The sequence below is a fragment of the Mauremys reevesii genome, linkage group 9 (assembly GCF_016161935.1).
Source record: "Mauremys reevesii isolate NIE-2019 linkage group 9, ASM1616193v1, whole genome shotgun sequence".
Classification (NCBI taxonomy): Eukaryota; Metazoa; Chordata; order Testudines; family Geoemydidae; genus Mauremys; species Mauremys reevesii.
Genome location: NC_052631.1, coordinates 48,919,453 through 48,938,862, shown reverse-complemented (window position 1 = coordinate 48,938,862; position 19,410 = coordinate 48,919,453). Strand labels below are relative to the sequence as shown.

General features: G+C 44.5%; 1 protein-coding gene across 11 annotated transcripts in view; it reads right to left on the bottom strand.

Moving 5' to 3' along the window:
• ARMC8 (armadillo repeat containing 8) overlaps nucleotides 1-19,410 on the bottom strand; it is a 217,143-nt gene that overhangs the window by 10,165 nt on the left and 187,568 nt on the right. For 10 of the 11 annotated variants that reach the window (XM_039486875.1, XM_039486874.1, XM_039486879.1 and 7 more), the window contains 3 exons: nucleotides 16,738-16,887; nucleotides 14,125-14,220; nucleotides 1,899-1,994 (listed from right to left, as the gene is read on the bottom strand). In XM_039486875.1, the coding sequence (XP_039342809.1) occupies nucleotides 1,899-1,994; nucleotides 14,125-14,220; nucleotides 16,738-16,887 (342 nt within the window). The remainder of the gene's footprint in view (nucleotides 1-1,898; nucleotides 1,995-14,124; nucleotides 14,221-16,737; nucleotides 16,888-19,410) is intronic. The other variant, XM_039486878.1, reaches the window with a different exon arrangement.

Sequence of the window (19,410 nt, the reverse complement as noted above, 5' to 3'; positions counted from 1 at the left end):
ATTCTCCTAAACAAAATAAGTCAATGCAGTTATTTAATTATTATTACCATACTGCTCATTTAGTATTACTCATTGCATTCACTGACACTCAGTACTACTTTAAAGGTGAAATTATAAAAGGAAGATCTGCCTATTTCAGCTATTTATTTTTTATTACAACTGCATCTAAAATAGAGTAACTACTATATTTTTTGCTCAAACATGATTCAAGACAGGCAGTCCTTAAGAAAGAAGTATGAAATAAAAAAGTTCACCAACCTGAAGATCCTGCATGTTCAAACAGGTTCCTTTCATCATCTTCAACGCAGCTTCCTCCTGAGAAGGAACACTTCTCATGTTGTTGTTTTATTTGGGCAACCAGGTCTTGCATTTCTTTGTTGCACTGTTTGCATTTTGCACACATGCCTGCCTTACCCACAGGTAGAGGAACTTCATTAAAATATTCCCAAACTGGGTCTCTTTTACGGCCTGCTGCCATTATAGGTTTTCCCTTCTAGCGAGAGAATGGTATGATAGATCTCAAATCAATGAAGGCTACACTCAGAAAGTCCTCAAGACTTCTGGAATATGCTTCTCAAACAGTTTCACTTTTGTTTCTGCTGCCTGCCCCTCTCATCTCACATTTATCTCCAGACTTCTCCTTGTCCAGATCTATTCTGCCCCCAACAATCTTCTATTCATTCACTTTTTGAAAGTTTGCACTTTTATAGAGAGGTAAGAGATTGACTCTGTGTACACAAATTTGCAGAGGGACGATAGGGTTGAAGTCTGTTATTTCTCACCTCTATATATTATTCATTTATTTAAAAACATTTTTGCTGTTAACAAGCATGTTATCTCTGAAGACACAAATCCACAGTCTGAGAACTGCAAAACTAAGCATCTTTGTTGGTATCTTCTAGACTGAGCACTGAATCCCATTGGATAGATAGAAAGATTAACCTAAATAATCTATACAGAAGCACCCGGAACCCCATAAAATTGGGTCCCTAATCCATGAACTATTGGAACTCATTTACAAACTTTTCTTAAACATTACATGACTATATTGTCTCATACTATAGAATTAGAATTTATAATCTCTATTCCATGATGAGATATCTTTGAGCTATAATGTATCTTAATTAAAACTATCTTTAGATAGGTTTTTTTCCTCAAAAAGCATTTTATAAAAAAAATCTGATTTAAATAAAAAAATCTGATTTTTTTTTAAATCATTGATTTTATCCACCCTGCATGGGGCATTTGGGTTATTGCTTTGTGCTGCTGGTTATTTGGTATTATTGTGTTTTGGGTTTGCTGTTTCTTTTTTAATTTACCCTGTTTACGTAAATGTCAGAAGTGCCCAGGATGCAAAGATGGGGCTTCTTGTTTTGTACAATAAAACATTAACATTAAATAGGCTGGAAAGGCCTGGGAGCCGAAGGAATCTTGCTGCCTAGGGAAAGGGGGAAGCCAAACAGCACTAAACATGGGTTAGCCTGCTACTAGGATGCAGCTTCCTTTTCCTGCAGCTGCCTGAGATCTGGAGGATTGGAGTCTGTGACCCCAAGGGGAGCATTTATCAAAATCTCTATCAGATACACCTAATTAAGGTGGAATCACCTTCCCTTCCATTACTGTCTGGTGCTACATGTGTACCTTAATACACTGTAAGGCTGCTGTGGGAGCCTTAATTTTTGAATTTCCCTTTTGACTGAGTCGCCAGCCTTAACACTGCCTTCATGTAGTGTTTGAACTGAACTCACACACATACTCGCTGTACAGATAGATACACAGAAATTAAGTGTTTGATACTGAATACTAGTCATTTGTATACGTTTTAAGCCATGTTAGAGTACCCGCTTTCAACTCCTGCAAAGAGGAGAGGGCAGACCCTTCAAAGAAATTCCCCATACCATGTAATACTTAATTTTCTGCAAGATGTCATCATTGGTCATAATGAGTTCTTTTGCTGTTGTTCCATCTGCTATGTTGGCAAGTATACATAATGTCTGAAAAAGAGAGAAAGTTGTCATTTGCAGTACATCTATGAATCATAGCTTTCCTGACAGTTCCAGCCTTCCATGGTGAACACTTCTTTATCAGAATCTGGAGTTTCCAGATTGTTACACTGAGGACCAAGTACTCTGTTGGCTCAATGCCATTGACTCCAATGGTGGTATGCCAGCAGAGAATTTAGTCCCGAGTTCTTGACTAAACCACACTAATAGAACAATCATAGTCATTGAGGATAGCCATTTTAGACTTGATTCTGATCATGAGGGAGGAACCTGTAACAAATCTGAAGGTGGAAGGGATAATGAAATGATAGATTTAATGATTCTAAGGAAAGGAAGGAGTGAGAGCAGCAGAATAAGGACAACAGACTTCAAAAAAGCAGATTAAAAATCATAGAACTGATAGGTAACGTCCCATGGGAAAGAAGCTAAGGAAAAACAGAATTCAGGAGTGCTGGCAGTTTCTTAAGCAGACAATAGCAAAGGCACAACTACAAACTATCCCAATGCAAAGGAAAGACAGGAAGAATAATAAGAGGCCAATATGGCTCCATAAGGAGCTTTTTAGTGACCTGAAAATCAAAAAAGGAATCTTACAAAAAGTGGATGAATTGCTATGGAGCAGTACAAAAGAATAGCAGAAGCATGTAGGGACAAAAATAAGAAAGGCTACAGCACAAAATGAGTTTCACCTACCCAGGGACATAAAAGGCAAGAAGAGGTACTTTAAATATATTAGGATCAAGAGAATGATGAAGGAAAGTGTAGATCCTTAACTTAGTTGGGAAGGGGAACTAATAATTGATGACATCAAAAGGCTGAGGTGTTTAATGCCTATTTTGCTTCAGTCCTCACTAAGAATGGTAACAGTGACCAGATACGCAACACAATTAATATTAACCACAAGGGGAAAGGAACCTAGGCAAAAATAGAGAAAGACCAGGTTAAAGACTTTTTAGATAATTTAGATGTATTCAAGTCAGCAGGGCCTGATGAAGTTGGACTAGATGACCTCCTGAGGCCTCTTCCAACCTTAATCTTCTAGGATTTATCCTAGGGTACTTAAGGAATTAGCTGAAACAATCTCAGAACCATTAGTGATGATCTTCGAGAACTTATGGAGGACAGTTGAGGACGCAGAGGACAGGAGAAGGGCAAACATAGTACCTATGTTTAAAAAGGGGAAACAAAGAGCACCCAGGGATTTAAAGACCAGTCAGCCTTTGATATCTGGGAAGATACTGGAACAAATGATTAAAAAATCAATTTGTGAGCACCTAGAGAATAACAGCATTAGAAGAATAGCCAGCATGGACTATTATGACTAACAAATCTAATTTCCTATGGAGACCATGTGGCCACCCTCCAAATGTCCAGTGTGGAAATGTCACCATGGAACACTATCAATATCACTTATGCTCTTGTGGAGTGAGCCCATATCTGCTGAGGAGGATAGCCAAAGCCATCTCATATGCAGCCTTGATACAGGATGTTATTCATCTAGAGATGATCTGTGCAGAGACCGTTTGCCCTTCCATGAGGTCTGCATATAACACAAACAGGAGAGGTGAAACACAAAAAGGTTTAGTCCTGTCTAGATAAAAGGCTAGACATCGCCCGATATTCAGAGTATGTAGGCGTGGTTCTGCCGGGGAAGAGTGTGGCTTAGGGAAAAACAGGTAAATATACTGTCTGATTCAGATGAAACAGAGAGCACTTTGGATAAAAAAACTTTGGATGTGGTTTCAGCATTACCTTGCCCTTGGAGAACTGAGTGTAAGGCAGCTCAGCCATGAGGCCCTGCAGCTCACACACCCTCCTTGCTGAAGTGATGGTTATCAAGAACATGGTTTTCTGAGACAGGTGGGGCAGCGGACAGGACACAATGGGCTTGAATAGAGGGCCCATCAGAGTCACCAGAACCATGTTTAGGTCCCATGTGGGAACTATTTCTCAGTTCGGGGGATGTAAGCAGCGAAGCCCCTTCAGAAATCTTATCACCATGGCACTAGAAAAAACTGACTTCCTTTGAATTGCGGGGTGGAACACTGCTATCATGGCAAATGAACTCTTGGAAAACTGAGTGCAAAGCCTGATTTCTGAACATGTAGCAGGTACTCCAAGATGTCTTGGATGGAAGCCCTGGTTGGGTGACATCAGCCAAAGACCACACAGGGAACCTCTTCCACTTTGTTAAGTAGGCCATCCTAGTGGAGGACTTCCTACTGTTGAGTAGAATTTGTTGGACAGCCGCCAAGCACTGTTCCTCCTCTTCATTCAACCATGTAGCAGCCACGCCGAAAGGTGCAGGGAGCTGATGGTAGGATGGAGTGTGCAGCCATGATCCTGAGCAAACAGGCTGGGATGGAGAGGAAGTGATATGAGAGGCTGAGCCAACAGCGCAAGGTCTGAGAACCAACATTGCCCCAGCATGGCTGAGACAGTGAGGATGAGCTTGGTCTGATCCGTCTTGAGCTTGAAGGTAACCTGCAGAATGATTAGAATGGGGGAAAAGGTGTACAGAAGAGCCGACCACCATCTGGAATGGAAGGAATCAGAGAAGGAGCCTGAGCTGAGGACCCCCTTAAGAGCAGAAGAGATGACACTTCCTGTTTTCACTTGTCACAAACAGGTCAATTGTGGAGATGCCCCATGTTGCGAAGATAACTTGGAGAGTGCACTCCTTCAGTGACCATTTGGGGCTCAGGGAGAAAACCCTGTAGAGAGAGTCCCCAAGACGATTTTGTACCAACAGCAAATGGACTGCTACCAGAGTGATGTCTTTTTTGATGCAAAATTGCCACTGGTTGATCACCTCCAAGCAGAGTAATCTGGAATGCATCCACCCCTTGCTTATTCACATAGTACTTCGCAGTGCTAGTGTTGACATGCACTATGGATTGCTCAAAGTTCCAACACATTGATATGGAGTGATGCTTCCTGTTCCGAGTACAGGCCCTGCACCCTGAACAAGTCCAGATGCACACCCCCCTCCCCCGCAGCCCAAAGGGAAGCATAGATAACCACTAACTTGGTTGGAGAGGCCAAGCGAAGGGGACCCCATGGCATACACTGAACGGGGACTCCCACCAGCATAGGGAATCTAGGAATCATGGAGGGAGGTGAACCAAATTGTCCAGAGGATGCAGGGCAGGACGGTAAACCATCTGAACGGGGCAAAAGCGCAACCTGGAGAACTGGATCACCTGCACACACATAGACATGTGGTCCAACAGGCTAAGACAAATGCGGATTGTCATGAACCGCTGAGAATGCAGACTGAGGCAGACCTGTTAAATTGTCTGGAAGTGGTTGGTTGGAAAGAATGCTCTTGACCTTGTGGAGTCTAACAGGGCCCCAATAAACTCAGTTTTTTTTTTTTTTTACTGGGAGCCAAAGTTGACTTTGCAGTGTTTAAAACGAGTCCCAGATGGTTGAGCAAATGCAATGTGGTGTTGAGATGGGCGAGAACCTCCTCTCTGGAGCTGCCCTTCAGCAGCCAGTTGTCGAGATACAAAAGATGTATATTTCCTTTCTCCTGAGATATGCCATGACCACCGCCATGCATTTGGTGAAGACTGAGGGGGCAGAAGAGAGGCAGAATGGGAGAATCAGGTACTGAAAGTGATTAAAGTTATGAGACCTCTTCTTCGGTGCCAACAACAGAGAGCAGCTCCACCATGTCTCCAGTGAAGCGCCTGCCCTGGAACAAGAAGCAACCATGCTCTCCAAACCCGAGGGAAATCTTGAGGAGGGCCTTGGTACTGGAATAGACCGCATAGCAAAACAACTTGAACAACAGTTATGAAAGGTAGGTAACCGTTTTTTCTTCTTTGAGTGCTTGCTCATGTCGATTCCAATTAGGTGACTACGAAGCAGGAACTTGGAGGCAGGGTCAAAGCTCAAGGGTTTGCTGATTGAAGCACCGTTCTGCCAAAGGCTGCATCATCTATAGCCTGCTGAGTAATGGCATAATGTGAGGTAAAGGTGTAGATTGAGGACCATTTCACAGCCCTGCTAATTTCCTGGGTTGGAACCTGAGCCAGGAATGCCACTGAAGATGCCTGCGCCCTCATGGAGCGCGCTGTCAGTGGGGGGGCCAGGTACTTTCGCCAGGTCATAGCACATCCGGATGCATGATGTAATCTTTGATGAAATTCTTTGAGAAGAGATTGGGAGCCCTTTCATTCTATCTGCTTCTGTGATGAATAGTTGAATAGATTTTTGAAACAGCTTTGTCCATTTGATATAGAAGGCTAATCCCCAATGAACCTCCAAGGAGTGGAGTTTTTGTTCCCGGCAATTTGTCTGCGGCTTGGGGTAGAAAACTGGGAGAAAAATATCCTGATTAACATGAAACTGGGAGACAACTTTTGGGAGGAAGGCTGGGTGTGGCTGAAGCTGAACCTTGTCCTTAATACAACACTGTAAGGAGGCTCAGACATTAGGGCCTTAAGTTCAGATACCCTGCTGGCAGAGGTTATTGCCACCTTCCAGGAGAAATAGAGCAGACAGCATGTCACAAGTGGTTCAAAGGGAAGTCCCATTAGTTTGGAAAGAACAAGGTTAAGGTCCCAGGCTGGGATCGGCTGCTGTACTTGAGAGAACAACCTGTCAAGCCCTTTAAGAAAGCATCCAACTATTGGGTTGGTGAAGACCGGCCAGCCTGCCACACCTGGGTGAAAGGTGAAAATGGCAGCCAAATGGACTTTTATTGATGACATAGAAAGCCCTTGCTGCTTTAGGTGCAGGAGGTAGTTCAGATAAAGGATATTGTCGAGTGCATAGAAGACGTGCGATTTTGCAATGACCGAACTGTGAATCTCTTCTATTTGGCTAAGTAGGTGGTCCTAGTGGATGGTTTCCTACTGACAAGGAGGACTTCCCTAACTGGATCAGAGCAAGCCATCTCCGTTGGGTTTAGCCATGGAGCTTCCAAGCTGTGAGGTGAAAAGATTCGATGTTGGGGTGTTGAAAGCAGCTGTGGTCCTAAGTTATCAGGTCCGGGAGCAGCAGTAAGGTGATCAGGGTTTCCACTGACCTCTTCAGAAGAGACATGTACCAGTGCTGACATGGCCAGGCTAGAGCTATCAATATCACCGAGGCTTTGTCCCTCCAAATCTTGAGTAGCACCTTGTGGATGAGTGGGATGGGTGGAAACGCGTAAAGGAGGTGGTCCTTCTAGGGAAGAAGGAATGTGTCTGCGATCAAGCCCAGGTTGTGATTCAGGAAGGAGCAGAACTGAGGACACTTCCTGTTGTGTCTTGTGGTGAACAAGTCTATCTGAGGAATTCCCCAATGTTGGAAGATAGTGTTCACGACATCTGAGAGGATGGACCACTCGTGGTTGTGAAAGGACCTGCTGAGACAGTCCACCAACACGTACTGAACTCCGGGGAGATAAAATGCCTCCAGGTGTACTGAGTAAGCTATGCAGAAGTACCACAGTTTGAGGGCTTCCTAGCACAGAGGGGAGGAGTGTGCTCCCCTGTCTGTTTATATAAAACACCGCTGTTGTATTGTCTGTCATGACTGACGCACATCTCCCCTCCAAGTGAGTTTGGAAGGTCTGGCATGCCAAACGGATTGCCCTCAGCTCTCCGATGTTGATGTGAAGTGAGAGCTCCACTTAGGACCAGAGGCCCTGAATCCTGAGCTCCCCTAGATGTGCTCCCCAACACATTGCTGACGTGTCCATAACCAGTGACAGGGATGGCTAAGGTTTGGAGAAAGAAATACCTGCACACACCGCATGCAGGTTGAGCCACCACAGGAGAGACTTGAAAACTGGCCAGGAAAGAGTGACGCTTGTCTAGACTGTCCCGTTTTGGTCGATAAACCCAGGCTAGTCATGCCTGAAGAGGTCAGAGTCTCAGTCTGGCATACTGTACTACACAAGTACAGGCTTCCATGTGGCCAAGGAGCTTTAGGCAATTCCTTGCTGTGGTGGTAAGGAATTCTATGAATCTTTGTATGATGTCTCAAAGGCTCTGAAAATGTGACCCTGATAGAAATGTTCTTGCCTGTTTTGAGTCCAGTACTGCCTCTATGAACTCTATCCTCTGAATGGGGGACAGAGTTGACTTCTGCATATTCTATGGAAGGCCCAGGTCATTGAAAGTTGCTCTTATCAGGCTCACATGTGCGTCCACTTGCGTTTTGGAGCAACCTTTCATCAGCCAGTTGTCGAGGTATGGAAACACCTGCACCTGGTGCTTCCGCAAGAAAGCAGTCACAACTTCCATGCACTTGGTGAACACTTGAGGTGCTGCTGACAGGCTGAAGGGGAGAACTGTGAACTGATAGTGATTGTGGTTCACCATGAACCTGAGATACCTTCTGTGGGATGGTTAATGAAATATGAAAATAAGTGTCCTTCAAGTCAAGGGCGGCATACCAGTCCCCCAGATCCAGGGAAGGAATAATGGAGGCCAAAGAGACCATGCGGAACTTCAGTTTCTTCATGAACTTGTTGAGCTCTTGCAGGTCTAGGATAGGCCTGAGGTCTAGGATGGGCCTGAGGCTGCATTTGGCTTTTCGGATTAGGAAATTGGGCCCACTCAGGGTATAAAAGAGATAGTCAGCATGAAAAGAACAGGATGGTTGGATCCAGTGTTTGAACTGGTGCATCACCCTCGGGTGCACCTTCAAAAGGCCTCCTTTTGACCAGAGGACTGTTTTGACTGCCCAGAGCCCTGAGCCGATGAGGGAGGAGACCACCTCCTGTTATTTCTATTATACCTCCTAGAGTAGTCCTGCCTGTTCTGTGGCACGTAGAATCAACGCAGGGGCTGGGGCTTAAAATATCTCCGCTGCGTAAATGAAGTATGGAGACCCAGGGACTTGAGAGTTGTTCTTGAGTCCTTAAGGCTATGAAGCCGTGAGTCTTTTTTTTTTAAAAAGAGAAAAGGATTGAGCCCTCAAACGGGAGGTCCTGGATGGTCTGTTAGACGTCAGATGGGAGCCCTGATACCTGCAGCCAGGAGCTCCTCCTCATGGCCACCCCTGAAGCCATGGTGCGAGTGGCCAAATCAGCAACATCCACGGCTGCCTAGAGCGACACCCTTGCCACAAGCTTTCCCTTCTCCACCAAGGCAGAAAACTCTGCCCTCGAGTCTTCTGGCAGAAGCTCTGTGAATTTAGACATAGCCCCACAGGAATTATAGTTGTATCTACTAAGGACCGCCTGGTGGATTGAAATTCAAATACCAGCCCACTGGTAGAATAGATTTTCCTCTCAAAGAGGTCCATTTTTTTCGTATCATGAGCTTCAGGTGATTGGCCCTGCTGCACTTGGCATTCTCATTCATTTGCTGCCACCACCACTAGAGAGTCTGGCAGTGGATATGAATAAAAATGTTCAAATCCTTTACAGAGAACAAAATACTTTCTCTCTGTCCTTTTTGCTGTTGGTGGCAGGGAGGCGAGGGTCTGCCACAGCGTTTTGGTGGTGTGTTGTATGTTTTTTATGAGTGGCAGGGCAACTCGGGAGGGACCCGAGGGGACTAGGATGTCAACCATGAGGTCCAATGTCTCAGAGACCTACTCAACCTGGATCTCTAGGAGCTGCTGGTGGACCCTATTGTCCTCAAGTGCAGGAGCTGTGGAGGTTCCAGCCACTGCCTCATTTGGGAAGGATGAAGATGAGGTTCTAACCGGGACCGCCCCTTGCTCCTGGCCCTCGGCACTGAGGAGATTGTGCGGTGCACCAAGGACCGGGAACGGTGCCGTGCACTGCCATGTACAGAGCTCTGTCAGTGCTGAGGATCTCTATCCGAGTCCTTTCTTGGCACCAAAGCTTCCTGTGTCGACGCCGGAGCACTGCGCACCAATGCCGAGGGGGTTGGTGTTGACTCAGCTGACCCTGGCTCCAAGTGGGGATGGAGGGCAGCCTCCATCAGAAGTATCTTCAGACATTGATCCCTCTCTTTTTGAGTCCTGGGGCAAAATCCCCTACATATCTTGCAATGATCTTTTTCATGCGATTCCCTGACACTTCAAGCAGGAAGTGTGGGGGTCACTCCTGGGCATAGGCTTGCTACAAGTTGCACGGGGTTTAAACCCCGGTACCAGGGAGGGGGGTGACGGGGGTACCCCCAGAACAATTCCCTACTGCAATTCTAACTATATACTGTCTAACTAACTACTACTACTAACTATTGATTTACCTATTTACAAGAGAAAAGTCTGAAGACTACTAGGGAGACTGGTTTGCTGAAGCGAGAGAGAATGAGCATTCCAGCTAACTGTCACAGAAGGTAGGACGGAACTGAAGCGGCAGCGGATCGGTAGGGGCTTAATACGGCACCATGGAGGCACGACTCCAGGGGGTGCCTGAGCCAACCTGATGGGTACTGCTAGGAGAAAAACATTCTGGCTACTGTGCATGCAGTGCACATGCACCTAATTGGAATCAACATGAGCAAGCACTCAAAGAAGAATCATAAGTCTGTTGTGTGGAGATGCAGTTCTCAGTGTATAAAAAAGGATGAAATACACTAGAAAATACTCAACATTTTTCTTTCTGGGCCATGAGAAGCTGGAAAATACCAGGATCTGGTCCTTCTTCATGCCCATGGGAGGCAGAGGCTGTTCCCTGTCATACATAATCTATTGCTTTGCCCAGACTCATTTTAAATGATGCAAGTGATGGGGTTGGGGGATTGTTTGACAAAACTCTTTTGAGAAGTTCTTCACCAGTCTAATCATGCAAGGGTCTGTCTTCACTGCACGTTTCTCTTGCATTATCTACACTTGAATAACAACTCTTGAGTTAGTCTAGCTCAAGTGAGAGTAGCCATGCTGCAAAATAACACCCAAGCTGATGTGTCCAGACTCACTCACGTGTGGTGCAAAGACTTCTGGGGTCATATCCCTTGGTTATTTGCATTGAACTAAGTTAAGCTACTCCATGAGTTCTTTCCCAGTGAATTGTGAAAGAACTTGTCTGTCCTTTCTGGGCACCTGGGGGAACTGTGGGAAAACACTGGAGGACTAGAACCCAAGTGGAGCTAGCCTGGGCCCACGCTTCAGAGCGATTGTGTTAGCAGCTGACTTGAGCTTTAGTCTCTATCCTGACAGTCAGGCCAACTCGAGTTAAAAGTACCACTACACCCGCGTTGAGAGTTTGAGTGTGGATGGGACTTAAGTTACACTGAGTTAACTGTGCAGTCAAAACAAGCCCCCAGATGCTGAGCATCTCCTGAGAAGAGTTCATGGAGTTGAGGGTGCTCAGCACTTCTTAGGATAAGGCCCTTATAAATTATAGTTTATGTGCTCTTCTCCAACCCTTCCGTATAATACTTTCCTAGTTATCCATGACTTTTCAAAAACAATTCAGAGGTTTCATACGTTGATTAGCCAATTCCCTGAACCGCCTGAGATGCAGGCCATTCCAGCCACTGAGCTGCATATGTTCAAATGTTCCCTTATCTGCATTTATCAAAAGCTATGTCTGTGAGTTATTTATGGCTTCCTAATTATCAAGATCTCTATCTTATTATATACGTTTGAAAAAACAGATGATGATCATCAGCTATTTTAGAATCATTAATTTAATCTCGTGCCTTATTTATTAAGAAACTACTTTCTCTATAATGTTTCTTTTGCTCCTGTTATTAGTAAAAGCCCTTCTGGCTTTGGCTTGTTCTGGGCCTATGGGGGATTCAGCAATGTCCGAATTTGGCTGCATATATGATTACCCTTGTTGCCACCACCATCACCAACACACCAAAGATAAAGGCAGCCACTGGGGAGCATCAAAGCTGCCTCTCTCCTTCCTTCAATCTCTAACTCTCCTCCTCGTGGACTCTCTGCGTGATCCCTGCAGCATGTCCATTGGCAGAGACACTGTTTCACAGGTAAGTTCCCTCCTCTCCCTTCCACACTACCCTGGTAAACTCCCAGCCACCCTCTCACCTATCTCCCCAAGCAAAAGCCCCCTTTCCCCTCTTACCTGCTGCTGCATCCCTCACATCCAGCACGTACCCCTCCCATTCACACCTTGCAGTACCTCAATCTCTCCCTCAGCTAATGCCACCTTCCCCCTGCATTTCCTCCTCTCTGCATTTTTGCATTCTGCCTCCCACCTCCCTTCTCATTCTTCTCATGCTGCTTCCCCCCAAAATCACCACCTTTAAGGGACACACTGTACTCTCTGTTGTGATAAATGGGTCTACAAATTTACTCTATGAGCTCAATTGTAAAAAGTGAATCAAAGTTTATATAAAGCATAACAATAACCTATAATATTAAATGTTGATGGGAAAAATTGCAAAAGGGAGACAAACTCTGAATTAGCCCAAACAAAAAGGCCTATTGATATAATTCAAGGACTGTGTTAGGACCATGACTGGTAACCAAGAAAAACATGAGACCAAAAATCAATGAGCCAAAATTGGCGTGTCGGAAACTAGACCTAATTGGATGACAAAATAATGAGGGGATGGGCTATTCCATACATCAATCCCTTTTTAGGTCCTTAAAGAAACTTCTGGGAGAAAAATTGACTACTGGAGCAAGCTTCACCATCATGGCATCCCTCCCATTCTGCAATCTTCTGGGATCCTGGACCTTCCTTGTCCTAATTCTGAGAGATGTAGTGACCAGACCAGACCAGAAAGAGACACTGCCACCTCCACCAGCTCCAGTTAAATCCCAAACACAGCCTGGTATGTCAGACAGTCGCTCTTCCTCCCCTTCCCCCCACCCTCCATGTGTCCTTTTCCTCTCCCACCTTATTTCTTCTCTTTCCTAACCCTCCTTTTTCCTTCTGTCTCATAAGAGTCTGATTTAGCTAGCCGCACATATTTTGCAACACTGCTTTAAGCCTGTGAACTGAAAGAGGCAACTAAACACAATGTCCTCAATGGTCTGACGGTGGCAGAAATATGCCAAATTTTAGAGTGGCTGATAAGACTGTGCTGTACCTCTGTTTCTCCAGCAGTGAGGATGCAAGGGAGAGTCAACATCAGAGAAAGAAGCTGTATTTTCTGTCTTTGCTGTTCTTTTCTCTCCCCGCTTTGTGTGTGTGTCTTGTTTTGTCTACTAGGAAATGGGACTGGACTTCAACAACAGCTTCGGCCCATCTCAACTAACTTCTTCTCTTTCCCCTCAAAAGGTCAGTTATTACCATTTAAGAGACTGTCAAGCAGGGGGATTTTCCTTCTAAAGACTCTCTGCAGCTAAAGGGAACCAGGGATGTTGTTAAAATCAAAGCCTTATTTAATACTTCACATTTCAAATGCTTTAATTGTTTTTCATTCTTTTCTGTATCTTTAATGAAAGGTCAAAATGATTTTTATTAGACTGTTTGCTAAGTGGGCTGAGGGCTCTGTATACCAAACCCCAAACCCGGTTTAATACTGGACAGTGACTAGGTCATGTTAACACCTTGTTAACAGCCCATATAGTCCATATAAATTAGCAGAACAGTGCCTCACTGCTTCCCCTTGGCAACCCAAGCATACCCCATCACTTGCTACCTCTTTCCTCGCCTCCCACTGGAAACAGACAATTTGAACTTCCCACAAATGTCTTCTCAGAAGACAAGAATCTCCTGGTCTGAAAAATGGACAGGTGGAGTGACCTGGCCCACTACTTCCACAGAAGCATCATTGATAGAGCACTTGGTGCTCTGTGGCATTAGTGGGCAGGTCATCCAACAGACCAGCAGATTGAGAGAGAGACCCCCTATGTTTTCACTCTTCCTTCAGTCCTATTGATACCTCTTCCCTCTCTCCTGGCCCTACTTGGTGGGAAGTGCTGACTCCCCCCATTTCTTACATCCTTGCTGCTCTACTGCACACAGTCCTGATCTTTGCCAAATGTATATAATTCAGTATCCCAGAGTTTAAAACTATTCTGAACTTACGTCAAATACCCACCATAACACTCAGAGCCATACTAAGCTTAAGTTTCTAGCAGTGAAGAAAAATGGACGGTATGGTCATTAGCACAGCTGTTAGTTTCATAGGACTTAATCTGACAGATATCATGGTAAAATATTCATGATCCCAAAAAGGGAAGACCTGTTAGTAATACACCTGTGATGAATGCCAACAGCTTAAACCTTTCTCAAACACTTTTACCCAGTTAAGAGAGAACACAAAACAGTAAAGGATACCTGCTCCTTGACCTCGATATTGTGCTCCCCTTCCAAAATAAGAGTCACTGCTTGCATGATTTGCTTTCCATGGGTGCTCATTATCTGGTCTATATGCTGCCAAAGCAATTATAGATACACAATTAGTATACATTTTCTAGAGAAAAGGACAAAAACAGGGACATTTTTATTATGAAAATGAGTGGAATTATCAGCATTTCTAGGTGCCAGTACCTTTATGCAAGGTATCACAGATGTGAGAACCCACTGCAGCAGAAAACAGGAGTTATTTTTCTTTTCATTACTTTAGCCAACCATTGCCACAGGGAGCAGAATAAGGAACTATATGATTGATCCTATTTCCATTGAAGCATGTTGAACATTTAAATACTGACTCCCCCAGAGCAACACAGTTGTCACTGAGGGCATAATCTGAAGACTGAAGGATCTTTGAGTCATAAATCGACAACCTGATGAACATGAGAACTCAGTGTGATGCTGTGGCTAAATGGGTCAACACGATCTTTCCATATTTAAAAAGGGGGAAACAGCAGACAGGTGTAGTGATATCACTTTGTTATTAGCCAGGATGGGCAGGGATGGTGTCTCTAGCCTCTGTTTGCCAGAAGCTGGGAATGGGCAACAGGGGATGGATCACTTGATGATTGCCTGTTCTGTTCATTCCCTCTGGGGCACCTGGCATTGGCCACTGTTGGAAGACAGGATACTGGGCTAGATGGACCTTTGGTCTGGCCCACTATGGCCGTTCTTATGTTCTGTATACAGTACTGGTGAGACCAGTACTGGAATACTGTGTCAAGTTCTGGGGTCTGCACTTCAAAACTGAAATTCTGAGAGGGTTCAGAGAAAAGCCACAAAAAATTATTTGTGGCCTGAAAATCTGTCTCACAGTGAGAGATTTAAGCAGCTCAATCTATTTTGCTCACTGAAGCCAAGTTTTACAGGTGACTTTATCATTGTCTATAGCACCCATGCTTGGAGGAGATGAGATACACAGGAGGACTCATCTAGCAGAAAAAGGCATAACAACATTCAGTGGCTGGAAATTGAAGTCAGCAAAGTTCAAACTCGCTGTAAAATGCAAATTTTTAAGTGAGGGTAATTAAGCACTGGAACAATTACCAAAGATACAGTAAATTCTCCATCACTTGGAATCAAAGTCAAGTTTAGATTTTTTTTTTATATAAAAACACCAAAAACAACCCCCATCCACCCCCTCAAAATACTGCAGTTCCGTGACAAGTTATTGGGTTCGAGAGTGAAATTATGTGGAATACGGTATGGCAGAAGCTAAGAGTAAAGAATTATAATGGTCCTTTCTTGTCTTAAAAAAAAAAATCTATGAAAGAATATAGAGTTACTCAGAAATAGCTGGGGCCATAATTTGGGCTGCAAAACCACTTTAACTGATGGTTTAGACATCAGTTTGACTGTTAGCTCAGGGTGAGTTTACAGGGCAATTAGAAAACAAATATTTTAACTTGTAGATTGAGCTAATTTGATATGAAAATTGAAAATCAATGATTCTGGAACCCAAATTTGCACTTTTTACAGTGTCACTTTTCATGAAAAAAGCACACTTTACAGGTGGCTATGTTCCTACATAGAAGTCCACCTTGCCAAATATTTATTGCAGTTTTTGTCTATTCTTCACTAGATGGGCCTCTTGCTCATCCTCCATTTGTATCTCAAGCACTTTACTTCTTGCCATAAAACAGTTCACGTGCTTAAATCTTATATCATCTTATTCTATTCTGTAAAAAGGATATACGAACTGTGTGAATGCACAATCCAGAAGACCAAAATCAAAGACTGAAGAATGTTTTAAAATGACAGATAAGAGAGAAATGAAATAGCTCAGACACTTGGGGCTTGTCTATACGGCACTGGCTGTGTGCACCATAGAGTGCTCTATTATGCTGTGCTGTAACTGCCCTGCGTAGGCTATGCTGGCGCAAGGTATCCAGTTCACCTTGGTACCAAGGTATCTTAGTTTGTGCCAGCAGAGTCTACATGGGACAGTCAGAGCGCAGCATGTTGGTGTGCTCTCCAAATCACACGCCTCTAATGTGCACTACCGGCACTGTGTAGACAAGCCATAAGTAAGGAGAAATATGGGTATCCTTAAGATATCTGCATCCCCATAAGCACTGTAAGTTCATTTCAAAACAGAAACCACTCTTCCTGTTAACTAGACTTTTAACAGAGTTTACAAAAATGTGTTGTCTGTCTGTCAAAAGCCTTTCTAAACACAAACAGAATCAAACACCCAACAAAAAAGTATTGGTATGTATCTGAGGACATAACTAGTGATAAAGCTCCAGCTAGATATGCAGAATTCTCTCTTTATTAAAGATTTTCACTTTATTGTGGTCTTTTATGACCATTAGTGTTTTTGGGTTCAGATACTTCAATAATGCACAATGGAGGCCTCACAGTTTCAACGATAATATTAAAAAATGAACTTAAAGAGAAAGGGAATTTGCTTTTCAGACCTACTAGATCACTGGAAAGAGTATTATGCATTATGGATTTACAATGTATCATCTATGAATGCTGGGTTAGCGTTAGGAAGGCAACTTTTCTGGAGGATCTGTTTGTGGTTTTACTTACTGGGCGAGTAGACAGAAGATTTCTGAGCAGTCCCAAAGTTTTCATTAGCACGTTTACATCTGAATCAGAGAGTAACTGGAATAATTGTTCTGTACTCAAACCTTGTAAGATGTCTGCTTTGATCTTTTGTTCTGCTTGAAATGCCATGTTCTGAAGGACAGATACATACAGAAAAACTGAGCCATACACCTCATATTAGCATTTCTCCTTCACTTAATTTTTCCTCAGAGTGTGCTTTCCATTCTGTCTACAGAAGAATTACTACCATCTGCTGTGCATACGTTCTTGATAAAGTAACCCTGCAAGCAATGCAAGGAAATGTTACTCACCTTGCAGTACCTGGAGTTCTTTGAAATGCATTGTCCCTAGGTGTAGTGCACTTCAGGTGATTCACAGGCAGCGTCTTTTCAAGGAGGCGGGTACCCAGAATCCAATGCCACAACAGACTGCAGAACTGCCCTGCCCAGGAAAACATCTGAGGCAGCTACCTGCACCAGTGTAGAATGCCTCACAAAAGAACCCCAAGTCATTGCTCAGCAGATGTCAATGAAAGGGACATCCTTGAGGCTGGCTACTGAGGCTGCTTGGGCTATCACAGAATGTACTCTCACTTTGCCCATAAGAGGGACATTGTTCATCTCATAACAGAAAATGATGCATCTCTGTATCCCTTTTGCCAGCCTCTGAGTGGAAATGGCCTCTCCTTTCATCCATTCCATAAATGATACAAAGTCTAGGAGATTTCCAAAATTTCATTCTCTGTAGGCAGACCGCAAGGTCCCTATGCATATCCAAGGAGAGACACATCACCTCTTTCCTCCTGGTATGTGGTTTAGGGTAGAACACAGGTAGATGGATAATTTGGCTGATGTGAAAGTCTGATACCATCTTAGGGGGGAACTTCTGGTAGAGTCTCATGGGTGCCTTATCCTTGTGGAAAACTGTACCGGGATGGGGAGATCTGCCATGAGTGCCCCTAGATCCCAACCTCTTCTGGCTGACATGATTGAGACGATAAATTCTACCTTCATGGAAAGGTGAAGTAGAGAGCAAGATCCCGAAGGCTCAAACAGCACCTTAGTCAGAGTTGATAAACCAGGTTCAAGTCCCAGGCTGGTACCAGCTTTGCCACTAGAGGGAAGACTCTAAACCAAGCCTTTCAGGAACAGAAATGGGACTGGGTGAGAAAACACAAGTAGGTATGTACAGGTGGGTGAAATGCACTAATAGCCACCAGTGTCCCATGTATTTTAAGGATAATTGGCTAGCCTAGTACATCTGGGATTCCTGACCGTGAAAGGGAAATTCCTTATCGATCAGACCAGAATATAAATCTTTTCCACTTTGCTGTGTAGCATTTCCCAGTAGAGTCCTTTCTATTACTGCTCAATACGACCTGGACATCTGCCAACCAGGATTACATTTGCCCATTTGGCCCCAGAGTTGCATTGGGAGCTCATGTTCAGCTGATTATCCACCAAATTCTTGTTCAGAATCAGACGGCGATGGTGAGGGGGACCACAGAGATATTGGTAATGGCTAATGTCATGGAAGTGGGTGTAGAAGTCCAGAGTATCAGTGGCTCCGGTTCCATAAATACAATTAGACCACCTGCTGCCGAGAAGCAGGCTGGAGTAGTTTCTGTAACTTGGACCACTGATGCCGAAGGCGCTGGATCTGACAGTGCCAATGCAGAACAGGTGCTGGCACTGAAGTACCACTTTTGGTATGGTATGGGAGAGTGGTGCCGTCTTGCCCTTTGATGAAGTCCTGGGCTGGTCCTTCTCAGAAGCAGACACCCGGGTCCAGAGCACAAGGTGTCTCCTGACTTGGTGCAGGATGGGGGACTTCTGTCTCCTTTTAGAGGGCTTGGATGTGGAACTTTCCCTCTTGTCTTTATGGGAGTGTTTGTATCTCCCTTCTCCCCTGTCTTGAAGCTGATGAGGGAAGGGGTGCAGGGGACCTAGAACTGGCCTGAGCTGAACTCAAGGGGCTGCTCCTACCTTCTTCAGACTGATGTACAAGAGAGTCTCCCTGGGTCACAGGCTGTCCCCATCTCATGGACTTCTCCATGAGGATTGCTTGGAATCGGAAGTCCCCTGACTGCTTTGCCTTACTTGGGAACAACCAGCAGATACTGCACATGGGCAGGACATGTTTCCTGCAGGCAGTACAGACAGGTACCGTGATAAATACCAGGAAGGGCTTATGGGGATTTTTGTCATACTCCTCCTCCCCCCACTACTGGAAGACCGGGGGGAAAGGGAGAGAGGTAGTGGTGTACACGAACCACTCCTCACCCCAGGGGCATGGGGAGTTGTCCCAAATCTTAAGGATAGATCCCCAAATATTTATCCTAATGACAATTTATTTACAGACAGAAGCTGAAGAAATCGGCACATACGTTGAAGCTCCATGCCAGACCATGAGAGGTAAGAAGGAACTAAGATGCAGAGCATGAGGACAGAGCATGAGGTGCATGTGTGGACTAAACAGACACTCAGGAAAAATTCTCCAGTTCTGGGCCCATGGAAAGCATGTGCAATCGCTCAAGTACACCACACATAGGAACAAGCACTCGAAGAACTACAGCTTATGAAGGACATTTTTGGATCTCCACATCCCTGACAAAGTCCCAAAGGCTCACCCATTTTCCCTTGTTCTTCCTTCTTA